Below are 16064 nucleotides of genomic sequence, written 5' to 3' on the forward strand. Positions count from 1 at the left end.
GCCAAATATTGTCCTATCCTAACAAACCATACATCAATGGAAAGCTTATTTATTCAGATTTCAGATGATGCATAAATCTCAAATTTCACAAAATTGATCCTTATGACTGGTTTTGTGCTCCAGGGTCACATATGATACTATACGAGCCATAAAAGCCTGATGAATCAAATATGATACATAAAAACACATATGCAAATTTTTTGTCTATTTGTTGAATAAATTGTTCTATTTCAAACCGTTGTTTCATATGTCAGGCTTCACAGGTTTAAGGGCATGGCTTTCTCTCACCTGGTCCCTGGTCGTCGTCGTTTGGAAACAGATCGTCCAGATTGTCCTTCTCCTTCTCTCCGGCCTTCTCCTCGGAGGGCGAGGCGTCCTCGTCCAGCTTCCGGATCTGGTTCATGAACTCCAGGTGTTTCTTCTCCTCCTCCAGCTGGGCCACGCTCTGCTCGCTCTTCTGCAGCTTGTGTTGAGTGCTAGCCAGCTCGTCCCGCAGCCACTGGTTCTCCTGACAGAGCCGACGCACCTGAGCTCGCAGCTTCTGCTTCTCAGACTCCACCGCGCTCAGGTGACCCGACAGAGCGATGATCACCTGAGAGGAGACGGGCACATGAGTCCACCTGCTGCTTTAGGCTTAGAGAGACTGAGCTGACTGAGATGGGCTGGTGAGAAATTAGTACTTCATTCAGCAAGGATGCTTTAAATTGATCAAAAGTGACAGTAAAGACATTTATAATGTTACAAAAAAAAACAATTTTTTCATAAACACTGTTCTTTAGAACTTTCTATTCATCAAAGAATCCTGAAAATAAAATGTATCACCATTTTCCAAAAAATATTCAGCAGCACCACTGTTTTGAACATTGATAATAATCAGAAATGTTTCTTGAGCAGCAAATCAGCATATTATTATAATTTCTGAAGGATCATGAGAAAATTAAAGACTGCAGTAATGATGATAAATTCAGCTGCGCATCACATGAATAAATTACATTTCAATAGATATTCACATAGAAAACGGTTATTTTAAATTGTAATAATATTTCATAATATTACTGTTTTTACTGTATTTTTGATTAAATAAATGCAGCCTTGGTGAACATAAGAGACTTATTTCAATAATATTTAAAAATCTTACTGACTCTAAACTTTTGAACATTGGTGTATGTCAAAGTTTTAAATATTATAGCTTTGTAATTTCTAGCTATTATTGCAATTGTTCTTTATTAAAAAAAACGTAAGTAACATTTACATAACATGTCATATGCAACTGATTTAAGTCGGTAAGAATGGGTTGAAAATTGCATGGATGTTATCATTTTAAATAATTGTATAACTTATTATTGGAAATGTAACTTCTTATTAATTGCAAATAACTTATTGCTAATTTTCTTTTTTTTTAAAAACCCTAAACATTTAATGTAAAAAAGTTGCATTAATATGTTTGGAAAATGTATAACAAATATTTTTTCAAATAACTTTAAAATATATATTAAAAGTATACATTTAAAACAAAAATACCATTATAAAATGTAAATAAAACGACCATTATATAAATATAAAAAATATGCATTTAATTTCCTGAAATAATTTACATTTATTAATAATTTTATTTTAATAATTTTTTTGTGGCAGGCCAGTAAAAAAGCAGAAAAACTACTGGCCCAATCAGGCAAGCTTACAAATAATGGAGCTGAGTCCTAAATGAGATTTCTGAGTCATAGCTCTGCTATGGTGTTTGCCACAGCAATGCAAAAATCAAGTCTGATCACTTGTACAAGTTAGGGCTGTCAAAATGGCTGAAAAACTCAATTCGAATTTTGTACTTAAATATTATCAATATTCGAATTATATTCGAATTTAAAATGCATAATTTCAGGTAGGGTGAAGAAAAGCTTTTGGCTTCTCTCCTGAGGCCACAAGAGGGCGCATCGAGCAAAATATTACTAATGCACGTTTCTTCAAAGCATAATAAAATAACTATATATTGAAATAACTATATTTGAAAAAAGAGCATAATGTTTAAAATAATGTTTATAAACCTTATATAATTAAAGTTGCTTAAACAATTAGAAACAAAACAGCATCATGTATGTATGTATAGTTTAATACAAAGGACCGAAACCAATCACAAAGAGTACTTTCTTCATTTAAAAACTTGAGATGCAGTGGGATGGGGGAAAAACCGCCATAACGTCTTGAGACATGTTTTTTTAAAAGTTGAACTTGCATTAATTTTTCATGGTTTTCTAAACATGCGGCTCTTTAGTGCGAGACGCGAGTGCAACGCTGATAGACGTCCCTCTAGAAAATGTGATATGTGTTCTGTGTGAACGGCTTGGTTTCAGTTTTGAAATAAACAAGATCTTCTCTGCATTGATGTTCTCTTTTTCTGCAATATTTGTAATGAACAACGCAGCAGCGCCGCATCTAGTGGCTTCAACTGGATATCCTAACAAAAACATTATAATGCAACGACACTTACATCGTCATCGCATCTTGTGCACCGCTGATAAAGCTGCCTGATGCACACCTAAAATTCGAATGCAACGTTTTTTGCATTCGAATGTGGATTTTTAATTTAAATTCGCCGAATATTTGAAATTCGCTTTTTTTTTGACAGCCCAAGTATTAGCATAATTAACATTCGTCAAATGAATGCAATCTAGACAACCAGTTCTGGATATTCTGAGTTCAAACTGAGTCACAGACTTCGGTGTGATTCAGATACCTGCGCCTCTCCCAGTCCCAGCTCGATGTCCTCCAGGCTCTTGCGGAGCAGGCTGGATTTCTCCTGCACGACGGGCGGCTGAGTGCAGTCCAGGATGGAGTTGAGGAGCTGAGCGTGTTCCCCTCGCAGCGTCTCCAAACCCTGCATCACCGCTTTAGTGTTCAGCACGATCTCGTCCTGCGTCAGCCGCTCCAGTGTCTCTTCTCGTGGGTAAACCATGGCGGACATCACCCGCCGGACTGAGAACGGACCCAATGTTACGATTACAAACTGATGCGTCACAAATCTGACCTCACCTGCAGCTTTTACATGAAAAAATCAGCTGAATCATCATCTTACATGGCCCCAGTTAACTAAAACTAAAACAGTCTGTAGAATAAGATATAAAATGCAATAAAAGCTGCCAAGATAATCGTCAAAGCAACATCTCATTTTCATTTAGTTTAACTTGGTGTATTAAAAATAACTAGAACTGAAAAAAAAAAACTATATATATAAAACTATATAGACCAATTAAAAAAAAAAATATATATATTATATAAACAACTAATAAAAATGACAAAAACAAAAGAATTTTTTTTGTATTAAAACCATAAAACATTTGTTACTTGACATAAAATAAACAGAATAAAAACTGAAACAGAATAAAATATTTAAAAATAATAATTTTATTTTATTTCCGTTAATTGACAAAGACAAATTTCTCATTTTCATTTAGTTTAAATTGAATGTATTTAAACTATACAGCCATATAAAAAAAATTGGTAAAAAACAAACAAAAAACAGAACAAAAATAACTGGAACTGAAATAAAAAATGAATAAAAACAATACAGATATGTTTTCAAGATATAAAATATTACATATAAAAATGGTAAAATTAGAAAATTAAATATAAAATATTTTAAATATAAAAAAAAAACAATCAGTAAAAATGACAAACAAAAAAAATAACAAAAACTGAAATCATTTATAAACTACATAGTTTATAAACTATATACATTAAAACAATAACTAATAAAATGACAAAACAAATAACTACAAAGGAAATAAAAATTAATAAAGCTAATAATAAAAGAACATCAACAACAACAAAAAACAATAAAACACTAACTAAAATTAAAAAGCAAACTGAAATAAAAATAAATCAAAGTGTTTTGGGAAAAAAATAGAATAGTGTCTCAATGATACTAACATAACACTGAAATGACTGCAAAATGACTGGTGACTAGTCCTAATGACTTCATTACACCCTGGAGCCCATCATGATCCATTACTGCACCTCACACCCAAAAACAGCCAATCTGGCAACACTGACTGCAAGTGCTGACAAAGAGTCCTGCTGCCCAAAAACATCTGAAGTGATGAACAACGGCAGACCTGCCAGCCGTGTGATTCAGCTCCAATCAACAGGAACCTGAGCACATCAGGGGTCACTCATGCAGCTAATAATGAACCACTATAGAAACAGCAGTAACTGGAGGTGAAGTATGATATTATGACATTTCAGACAGACACCACCTCCATCATCTGGGCCGATTTCTCCTGCATTTCCACCTGCGTCCAGCAGAGGCGCCATCCATCATTCATCACGCCTATCGACTGCAATGCAGCAACAGCGGAGAGATGTTCAGTTTATAAACACACCTGCTCAGACCACCACCCGCGTCCTGATACTCACAACCCTTCATCCGATTAGTCCAGATTTCACCATGACTGACAGCTGCCTGGAAAAATATGGTGAAACCTGGAAAAATGCATCAAGGTGACCCGCAGCACAACACATGAACTCTTCCAGACAATCACAACATCCTCGCATCTGAGCGAAAACGGGCCCTGCTCTGAAAACACGGCAGTGTGAAACAAACAAAACTGCTAAAGCTTGTGCAACCAACTCAAAACATCAGCAAACACTTATTTTTTTTCATGCAAACTGCCTCACATACACCATTTTGTATTCTCATATAATAACACTTGAGAATGAATCATGCATATTTGATTCATAACCCCAGAAATATTAATTGCACCATCACTGACTGGATGATGAAGACAAAAATCACCAAATGCATCATCATAAATCAGCCATACATCATCTGGTTTGCTCTTTCAGACATTGTCTAAACAATTATAATGCCATGACTATTTAAATAAACACAAACATATACTTTTGCGCTATTTGCGCTAAATGTGAGTTTTGTTTTTAGCAGATCAGGCTAAACTTTCCCCATTCAATCAGCCAGCAGTTTAGCATCCTATTGTATGATCGATGCATATCAAACACTAAAGCGCAGATCATTTTTGCATTGCGTTCAAGGTACCTTTAATAATCCGCTTTTTTGGGGGGTTGTTTCGGGCTCTTGTTGAACTCAAGCGTGAAAACAATGGATTGTTATGGATTCAGACGCGTCCGAAATCCCAGACTCGCTCCAAAAAAACTATATCAGATGAATCCCCGGCGACGCGTCGGCCGTAAGGATGCGCGTCCGTCCGATGCGCTTTTGTCTTTGACGCGCTCAGCAATACAAACGCCCGTGCGCGCGATGACCCGCTTTCGCTTCGTCCATCCTTCTCGTCCCTTTCAGCTCGACAGTTGGCGGATCTTTGTGCTGGAGTGAGAGAGGATGACCACAGCAAACTGAAAATGGCTGATATGTGTGTTTGTGCCCCCAGAATCCAAAGCCCTGCGCGCTGACATCACTACACCCGCCCTCCCTCAACCGGGCGTGGATGAGCTGTGCGTGTGCGTGCGCATGCGAGGGGCCCGTGTTTCTGAATAGCAATATTAGTATTAGTATTATTTTGTCCTCCAAAATGCACAGTTAAAAAGTATAGTATTTTAACAAATATCTAAAATGATCATATACAGGTCCCAGATTAATACAGAGAAGTATGCTTTGGGCTACATTTTTAGGCTATTTCGCTTCCATAACGTGTTTTCTTTCATACTAGTGGAAAAAAAAGGAAAGAAAAAAATTCCAAAATACACATTAAAATGTTTCATTTTATGAGACTTTATCTATTTGCGTCTGTAGATTTCAATTAAAATACGTATTGCTTTATCAAAATGAGTTGTATCTCCACTTCAGCAGAACGTGCATTCAACAATTTTTACAATTTTACTCCCAACTATATTCTGAAGGTTTTTACTGAGGGGTTTGTTTATATAACATTCACATGCTTTTGTATAACATTTTAATCCTAAAGTGGTGAAAATGTTCTGTTCTGATTTATGGAGAGATAAAACAGATCAAAATCCCTTCTGTAAAAACCTTTAACTCAAGGATGTCAACAAAATGAAACAAGAATTTTGAACCTGGTTTTATCCCGTATCTAGAAAAGGATGCAAATGAGTGCATTTTTAATTAGAAAATGCTTTAATAACGTGTAAAATACTTGTAATACAAAACAATTGTTTTAGTGTGTGGTGATTAATTTGTCTTCTGTCAAAGTAGTGGAAAGAAAACATCCAAAATACACATTTATTTGTTTTATTTTTTTTACACTTCACCTATTCGGTCTGTAGATTTCAATTACAATACAAATTGCTTTGTCAAAATGAGTTTGTATCTCCACTTCAGCACAACTTACATACAACAATTTTTACAGTTTTACTCCTAACTATATTCTGAAGGTTTTTACTGAGGGGTTTGTTTATATAACATTCACATGATATTATACAACATTTTATTCCTAAAATATTGTGAAAATGTACTTTTTTTATGATCTATGGAGAGATAAAACCAGATATCCAAAATCCCCTTTGTAAAAATCTTTAGTATGTCAACAAAATGAAACAATAATTTTGAACCCGGTTTTATCCCGTATCTAGAAAAGGATGCAAATGAGTGCATTTTTAATTAGAAAATAAAATACCTTAATAATGTGTAAAATACTTGTAATACAAAACAATTTTTAATGTATGGTGTTTAATCAACTGGGGAAGTATGGAAATATATATTAGTTTAACATTTTACTTTATTTACCTAGTGTTTGCCTTAATTATGGGATGTTTTCACAAGTATAGATGTACAATTCTGTTAAACTGATCATTAACATATCTATGGCAGAGCAATGCAATTGACAAATAATATTTAGTTTTGTTTTACCAAAAATCTACAAACTACACAAGAGAATTTACAAATCAGGTGTTTATTAAATAAAAAAAGAATACAAGTAACACTTCCACTGTCCATACCACATCTATTGACTGACAACTCAATTATGAAAAAGCAGTACTACAAAAACATGTCAAATAAAAAAATAACACAATAAAGGAACATGAGTCCATATTACAAGCACTTTGGATATGTACAAGCGTTTTTGTCTAAAGGCAAAAAGGCAGAGCTGAAGACTGCTAAAAGATAATAAATGCATGTGCAAAAATACTTATCTCATCCACAAGCTCGGCTTCTCGATATTCCATGACTAAATATTACGCGATGATTTACTTTGCACAGTAGGTTAACATTGGGTTTAAATCTGAAGCTTGTGGAATTCAGGCATTTTATCTCTCCAACAGATTACATTGACCAAAAGTATTTGAAGCGGACGAACGCCATTCTGATTGGCCATTGCGATAATTAGTCGACCAATCAGAATGCTGGAATCCACTTCATGTTGTTGAACTTTCACATGACAACTCAACACAGTTACATACAGAGGTACGAGGACAGGCAAAGACCAGACTCCACACGGCACACGCATAAAGAGACATTCCATGTTCAAAACATCGAATGGAAATTAGTAGTTGTTGAAAACCCTTTCTTTTAATATCGAAATGAATCGTTCGGAAAATTCGGTACTTCCCATTCCCATTCCAGACTGCTCCATAAATACTGAAAATAATTTTCCATACATACAAAAACACAAGCAAACAAAACAAAATGTAACAGCTGACACTCTTTGGCAGTGACACTCTTTTTTTTTTTTGCCCCTAATTTTTTCCATTCAATACATATCCATATCAAATTTTAACCTGGACTCCGAAATAGTTTCCATTTATTTTGTTCTTTTAACTCAAAACGCTTGTTTGAAGGTTTCTGCAAGTTTTTGTGCATTTGCCACGGACAGTAAGTGTAACAACAGTACAGATATTTTAATTAGTTTGAAATAAAATTCAGCATGGGTTTTTCTCTTTATATGCTCAACATCTATAGGGGGGCTTTTCTAGAAGGTCTCTAAGCTTTGATGGACATGCTGACCCTCGAAATCATTTATGATTTTCAGATCCAATGAGGAATGATCAAAGCCTCAACAAGACTGCAAAACCCTCTAAACACAGTCACTAACTGAAATATTAAAAGTATTTCAGACGTTATGACAGCCACAGTATGCATCTTCCTATGAGCCTTAGAATTTCGATCACAAAGATATTAATAAAATGCAATTTAAACAACTACATAAAACATAGTAAGAACTTATCTGCTATAGATAAATTATTCATGTGTGATATTTGTTCAATAGTGCGGTACTGATAACCAACATTAACTAATTAACTCAAGAGTATGGGCATAAAAAGGAGAGATGCATTTAATGTACACACAAAAAAAGACACTCACACTTCAAAACTATTGCTAAACATCTCTGTAAGAAGCAGGAACAAATAAAAATCTAATTGACCCATCGTGACTTTAATACTATGTTGTTCTTAATACTTTTAACCACAGAAAAAATGATGCAGTCATTCCAGAAAACGTGACTTAAATTAGAAAGATTTTGGGTGAGTCTCACATCGAGGTTATATATTACCTCAGAAATCAAAAGAAACTAGGCATGCACGATATTGGATTTTTGCTGATATCCGATATTTTTCAACTCATTTTGGCCGATACCGATATTTTTCCTTTTGTTTGGAAACAACACCAAGTCTCTCCTGTGCAGAAATTATAAGCAAAATTTTTTAATTTTAGCTAGTTTTTAACAAGAACTTATTTGTTAGAATTAAATAAACAATTATGAAGGTTTTTTGACAGTACATTGAAGCTTTGAAAATAACTATAAATAACCCATATATCAATCGCTGCTTTTTCCCCCCCAGAAAGATGCAAGGTTAACCCTAACATTTTATTTTAAGATTTAACATTTGTAGATGGTCTAAAGCAAAAGAGTTATAAATATTATAGAATAAAATGATTTAATTTACAAGTGTCATGTTTGTGATTTTTTTCATGTAAGCTATAGCTTCTTGACCTTTAAATCAAAACATACTCGATATTTTATGACATCAATTACTGCTTTATTGAATCAGAAACAGTCTAAATTTTATTTGTGTAGGCTATTTTACTTTTAATTTAACTAGAAGTAGGCCAACAGCGCCCCCTACAGATTAAAACTCCTTACTGAGCGGTCGTTAGGACCTGTGGGAGGCTGCTTACTGAGCGGGCGTTAGGACCTGGGGGAGGCTGCCGCTGCTGCACGTGCTATTACTGTTTACTCTATCACACACCGAACGCATCATTCTGTTCGTGCTTTCACAGATTAAATGCAGCGATCCAAACAGTCATTCTAATCATCATTCAGACAAAACTTTGCTTCAAGAATGAGCGACACTGCTGACGTGATCTAATCGCTAGCACACCCTGAGCACATGTGAGTTAACGAATTCCTCTTATCGGCAAGACATATCGGCATAATTTTTCATATCGGCCAATTCCGATATTTACATTTAAAGCCATTATCGGCCGATTCCGATATCAGTCCGATAATATCGTGCATCCCTAAAAGAAACAATAATTATATTTAAATTATTTTAGTAAAAATTACTGTAATGCAAATATTTGTATTAGAAATCAGCAAAAATGAACTAAATTGCAACAAATGCTACCATGATACACTGTATGCAACTAAAACTGAAATAATCTAGAATTTTTTTTCAACATGACTGTAATAAATATTTAGGCCAATCATGTCACAAAGGAAAGTCCTAAATGTTCCTAAATTTGGGTGGATTTTCTTGAAACAAAATATTTTTCCATATTTCTTTCTTCTGATTTTGTGGTGAAATATGACATGTTTGTGACGGGTTTTGTGAGGTTTTTTGGGTCACTCTTTCAGTCTGAAAGTGAATTCATAATAATATTAGGAGTTCAACAGATTAATTATGTAACAATCACTGTATATTAATAATTCATCAGCATTTCAAGCATTTCAAGCTGCAATGGGTGGAAAAACGCCAAATCTTGTGCCGTGAATAATGTATAGTTAACACCACGGACTAATTAAACCAGCGAGCATTACTGTCCACAAACACACACTCGCACAAACCAACACACACTACACACTGGTTTCACTCTTACTGTGGCACAACAACATCTTATAGATAGTTTTTTTTTGTTGCTTATTTTGTTATTATTTGAAAACCACATTTTAGTGACGCTTTGTTAGTTGCATCACCTACCACTCACGAGATTATCTCACAAAAGTTCTAGACAAATAAAACCACGTTACTTTTGCGAAAGCTGCCATTAGCAGTAATGTAACAAGCTCCAGCTAGAAAATAAAGGGATGTTGTGGCTCGAGATTTACTGATCTCAGATCAGTTCTCACGTTTTGTTCACAGCTGCACTGCAAAAAATGATTCTTTCAGTATTTTTGTCCCATTTTGTATTTTCTAGTATTTTTTAATCGCTAAACTTTCTTAAATCAAGATGAAGCAAAATGACTTAAGATATTAAGTCTTGTTTTCTTGAAAATGATTTCATGCTTCAAACAAGGGGAAAAAAAAAACATCTGTGGGAAAACTAGTTTATAATTTTGATCATTTTTCGATCAGAAAAATACTTTATTTCTTAAGTCACTTTGCTTCTCAAGTAAATGTGTTTTGATTTAAATATGCTTAGATATTTGTACCGAAAAAGACAAAAACAAAATAAGACAAAAAGAGTAAGAAAATGATATTTTCGCAGTGTGTAAAGGTAGTGTTTGTGAATCATGTTTTAATTGGGCATTCCGTATGAGGAGCTGTTGTGCTTTGGATGAAGATATGAAGAAATGAAGGCGAGTTTAATAAGTGCATAGCATTTGACAACTGATGAAGATGAAACCCTTGAAGTTCTCCCCAAACCAGTTTCCAGCTGTGAAGATGCACACAAAAAACTATATGTAAAACTACGTCTTCCCTAATTCTGCTGGCTTAATCGGTGACATTTTCACCTCCAACCTCATCCAGCCTTTACGTCAGGCCTTGTGCTGCTTGATAGGACACAGTTCTCTTATAAATCGACTTCGCCTTGAAATCATTGCCGTTGCCCATGTTATAAAGGTGACTGACTCTTTCTGTCCCGTAATGTTTACATTCTGATTGGCCAGAGATCTTTGGAGATGGTTTATGAAAAGAAGTAAAACCTGTAGATGAGCTGCATATTTAAGCTAAAAGGTCACTTTTAAAAATAAACGATAACTGACATAAAAGCGTGTGTAAAAATAAATATAAAACTAAACTGAATTCGTTTATTCTAGTTAACAGAGATTAACCAATGTGAACTACTAACCTTCCGTATACGTCTAGGGGAACGCAAGAGGTGAAACGATTCGTGCACAAGTACACAGTGCACTATTGAGCTAACGTTAAATGTTAACTTTGCCAGTGCATTATGGGTGATGTAGTTTTAAGACATGCAAGTTAGAGGTCAACGACGCATTTTCAGATTTCGTCGACTGGAAGGATAAAACAAACTATGCAAATGAAGATTTGTAGGAAATCTCATTAGTTGGCTAATGGGCACCTTGTAGCCCCGCCTCCGATGTAAAATTGGCGTTTAACTCCACCCTCTTAATAAAGGCAGGAACTTTGCTAATTTTCGGAATATTCATTGGTGCTTTTTTCATGTTTACAAAAAACTACCATGGTAACCACAGTTTCCGCCAAAATTCCATAGTTGCTAAGCAACAGAAAGATTCCGAAAGCTGATTTTACTGTTAAGTTTATCTCCAAATACAGTTACCATGGTAGATTTTAGCAAGGCTTAAACTGCATTTATCGATTATGCTGGTTATAGACGCCAATGATGAAAGAGATCAGTTATATCAAGGGATATATTCAGGGTTGTCGAGTGTGATTTAAGCGGTGCCATGCTGTTAAATAGTCATCAACAGGTGGTGTATCCAAATTTTGTGCTTGGCCCCCATATGTGGCTCTGGGGCCTTTAATAAATAAAAGTGACTAGCGCTGATAAAAGTCTATCGAAGCCGCCGAATCGAACGTCTTCACCTCCACCTACCCACCCACCAGAGACGGTCACATGAAAATCCCATCTCAACTGTGATTGGCCAGCGTTCTGAGAGTGGCGGCGGCAGTGTGCAATGGGGTGTAGGCTGCAGGTTGAAGAGGCGGGGCTGAGAAAGTGGGCCATCCTAGGAGGGTGGTTTGCTGTAGCCGAACAGTCCCACCGGGAGATACTTGACGTGAGTCGGCCACTGAGCGGCTAGCTGGAAGAACTTCACGTCGTTCCACTCGCATCCGTCGATGGTGACTGAGAAAGGAGGAAGAGGAATGTTGTTTTCTGCTTTAGCTAACAAGAAAGCAGTTTTCTGGCTGTAATGAAGGTCTGGTACCTTTCAAGATGGTCTGCTGCTGTTTGGCGGAGCAGATGAGCCGGCTGATGCCCTCGATCACCTGACTCTTAGAGTCCATCTCCCGCTCTTTAGGCTTCTTCCCCAGGAAAATAGTGGGAACTGCACAAAGAAAGCGAGAGGGAGACATATGAAGTGTTGGTATTGGTTTTTCTTTTAATAAAATATTTGATTTACACTACCGTTCAAAAGTTTGGTCAGTAAGTTTTTTTTAAAGGAAATTTCTACTTTTATTCAGCAAGGATGCATTAAATTGATCAAAAGTGACAGTAAAGACATTTATAAGGTTTCAGAAGATTTCTATTTCGAATAAATGCTGTTCTTTTGAACTTTCTATTCATCAAAGAATCCTGAAAAATGAAATGAATCACGGTTTCCACAAAAAATATTTTGGAAAGATAACCGTTTTCAACATTGATAATAATCAGAAATGTGTCTTGAGCAGCAAATCAGCATATTAGAATGATTTCTGAAGATCATGTGACACTGAAGACTGGAGTAATGATGCTGAATATTCAGATGCGCATCACAGGAATAAATTACATTTTACAATATATTACAATAGAAAACAGTTATTTTAAATTGTAGTAATATTTAACAATTGTATTGTTTTTGATCAAATAAATGGTGAGCATTATCTCAAAAATATTGAACTTTTTGTTCATATAAACATTTTATTTTTACTTTTATATTTGAAATTTAAGTCACTTTTTATTATTTTTTAAATAAAAAAAAAGATACATAATTTATACACATGTGCATTAAATATATATATCGTATGTGTACTAATTATTTGTATATTCGTTGTTTTATTTACTTTTTTTTTCCTCTTGTAATTTAGTTTTTTTTTTAATATTTTCTATTATTCTACTCTTGGCTCAAGTATGCTTGATACATTCTATATATTTATATTATGTTCAGTACTGTATTTGTGCAACTAAGTGCATTTAAAAAAAATGTTGCCTTGCAATTTAATTTCATTTGCCATTTACTATCTGTGCTGTATGATGAATAAAAAATATTGCCCTGTACATTAAACAATTTCTACTACACTGAATTAGTTTGTCCAAAGCAAACCTGGATCTTCTGGATGCTGTGAATGTCCACTGTATCATTTTGCATGGTTCTTGGCTTCATGACGGTCTGCTCACCTTTCTTGTTCTTCTCTTTGGTGACCACGGTCATGGCCATAGTGTTGACGGGCGCCTGCGGCTCGCTGGCTCCTCCTCCTGGCAGCCGGCTGACCTGCAGCGACCAGAAGGCACTCTTCAGAGTGTTCTTACAGCTGGTGTCTTTCCTCTCGCCCTCGCGACGCTTCTCCGCCAGAGACGCCAGCCAGTAATCCACCTGCAGACCGATGGCGTCCCCGCCATGAGACATGCTGGGACTCCTGAGACAGACACATCACACACACATCACATCACAGCAGCCAGACACTTATGCAGTTTTCTTCTGCATTGCTACCGCTCAAATGCCTATTGAATTTGTATATAAAAATGTAGGAATATGCAGTTTTGAGCCATTTTATTCTTCCTAAAAGGTTGAACATATATATTACTAAACCTAAAACTGAAATAAATATAAAGCTATTTGTAGAAATTCTATTTATAGAGATAATATTTCTATAAATAGAAATATTTAAAAAGACAAAAATCACATAAAATGACAAAAACCATAAACTGAAATTTAAAATAATACAATAATACAAATAAAAGCCTATTCGAAATAATTCTATAATATTGCAACATGCTCAACTTCTATTTTCACTGTGATAAATTAACTTGATGACAATCTGATCTGACATTTAACACAGAACTTCAAATTAAAAATTTAAAATAAAACTGTTTTTTTCCAAGGATGTCACTCACTGAATTAAATAATGAAGATAATGTTGTATATTATTAATAATCAATAAAAATTCAATAAATCGAAATCACATTAGAAGCTGGAATATAATTATAGTAATGATATAGTTATAACATATACATATATACTGTATATATATATATATATATATATATATATATATATATATATATATATATATATATATATATATATATATATATATATATATATATATATATATATATATATATATATATATATATATATATATATATATATATATATTATTTTGTTCTTTTAAAAATGTTGAACATCAGTTAAAGTACTAATATTACTAAGACTGAAATAAACTACTGCTAAATTGAAATATTAAAAATTAATAATACAAATGACAAAAAACAAAATGATTAAAACTATAAACTAAAATTAAAATTAATATAAAAATAAATGATTTAATTTAATCAAATATTAATAAATACTATTATAATATATAAACAATAGGCTACTTTCATTGCAAACTCAACAGTAAAAATTAAATAATCATAACATCAATAAGAATTCGATCAATAGAAATAACAGAAATTGTTTCACTGTCTATTAAATTCTATATAAAAAGTGTGGAAATTTTGAAACATTTTATTTTGCTAAAAGGGTTGAAACACCAATAAAAGCTTGAGTACTAACAGTACTAAAACAAAAACAAATAGAAATTAACACTGAATATAAATATTAAAAATAAACAATAACAATACAAAACGCATCAAAGACAAACTATAAACCAAAAATAAAATGAAAACTGAAAATATAGAAATAAAAGCTAATTCAAAATATTAATAATACTATAACAGTACATGAATATTATATATAATTGTATATTAAAAGGTTGAACCACCGAAACCAACGAGACTCCCTGTGGAAACATCCAGCTAAATGGTGACAGAAGTGGTTTCACATGGTTTCTACAGGCCCGAGCTGGTTTTAATGGGCGCTAAAACCAGCCTGAGCCCCTTTATGACCCCTGAGCATGACCTGGTTTCTCCAGCAGGATTAGCAAGTCATTCGGGAAACCTTGTGATGGACGTGAGCATGAGCCGAGCGTGATCCATCACTCACTCACCCCTGCACAGCCAACCCGCCGCCCATGGACGGAGACGAGGGGGGCGTGGCCATCTCCTTCAGCCCGCCGGGTGAGCCGTGAGAGGGCGGAGACGTGGAGGGGACGGCTAAACTCACAGCCACGCCCTCTTCAGAGTCGCCTGGGAAACAGAGACACATGGTGAGCTTCTGTGCAAGAGTTATTAAACGCCATCAGTGCTTCAGTCTCCATGGAAACACACACCTGCTGATGATTGGCCAGGCTCAATCAAACCCACTTTCACCACCTGCGAGATGCCGACAACAGATCACAACAAACAAATATTATAAAAAAAATTATTTCATTTGATCGATTACAATACGTGATATATTATATAATGCTTTGAGTGACACTTATGCTGTTTGCAAGAAATATATAAGGCAAAAACTCTGATATAAAGAGAGAGAGAAAAAATGTAAATTCTAAAACGGAGAGTTCCGGTCCTTGATTCTGATTGGCTGAGCCACGTTCAACGCTGTTGTAAATGACTCTACAAAGTAACATACACCTTTGTTTACGTCCGTGTGTTGCTCGGCAATCACTTTGTTGCAACCACAACTGATTCTGAGGAGCTACATTGTTTGGTGGAAGAATACTGTTTTTATTAATATCATTACACTTTATTTGCTCTGTTTTATTTTGTGAAACCTTACTATGTATATGGAATAACCATTTTATAAAAGCAATAAGCCACATGAAGCCGTGGTTTACAGTGAATTTATAACAGCTACACGTCGTGCCTAACAACACCCCTTAGCTGTTATAAATTCACTGTAAACCAC

The 16064-nt window shown here is 34.8% G+C and overlaps 2 protein-coding genes across 3 annotated transcripts in view; both read right to left on the reverse strand.

The window, feature by feature from the left end:
- Positions 1-5406, reverse strand: part of klc2 (kinesin light chain 2) — a 17829-nt gene extending 12423 nt beyond the window's left edge. Inside the window, exons 1-3 of one of the 2 annotated variants that reach the window (XM_016492042.1) lie at positions 5048-5406; positions 2732-2970; positions 289-592 (exon numbers count right to left, since the gene is read on the reverse strand). In XM_016492042.1, the coding sequence (XP_016347528.1) occupies positions 289-592; positions 2732-2959 (532 nt within the window). In that variant the 5' untranslated portion in view covers positions 2960-2970; positions 5048-5406. Of the gene's footprint in view, positions 1-288; positions 593-2731; positions 2980-5047 lie in introns of both variants that reach the window. The other variant, XM_016492041.1, reaches the window with a different exon arrangement.
- Positions 5407-10648: 5242 nt separating this feature from the next.
- pacs1 (phosphofurin acidic cluster sorting protein 1) overlaps positions 10649-16064 on the reverse strand; it is a 64937-nt gene continuing 59521 nt past the window's right edge. The window contains 5 exon segments of the mRNA XM_016492043.1: positions 10649-12199; positions 12282-12401; positions 13451-13689; positions 15265-15403; positions 15487-15529. Of these exon segments, the coding sequence (XP_016347529.1) occupies positions 12081-12199; positions 12282-12401; positions 13451-13689; positions 15265-15403; positions 15487-15529 (660 nt within the window). The 3' untranslated portion in view covers positions 10649-12080.

The sequence above is a fragment of the Sinocyclocheilus anshuiensis genome, unplaced genomic scaffold, assembly GCF_001515605.1.
Source record: "Sinocyclocheilus anshuiensis isolate Anshui unplaced genomic scaffold, SAMN03320099.WGS_v1.1 scaffold674, whole genome shotgun sequence".
NCBI classification, from domain to species: domain Eukaryota; kingdom Metazoa; phylum Chordata; class Actinopteri; order Cypriniformes; family Cyprinidae; genus Sinocyclocheilus; species Sinocyclocheilus anshuiensis.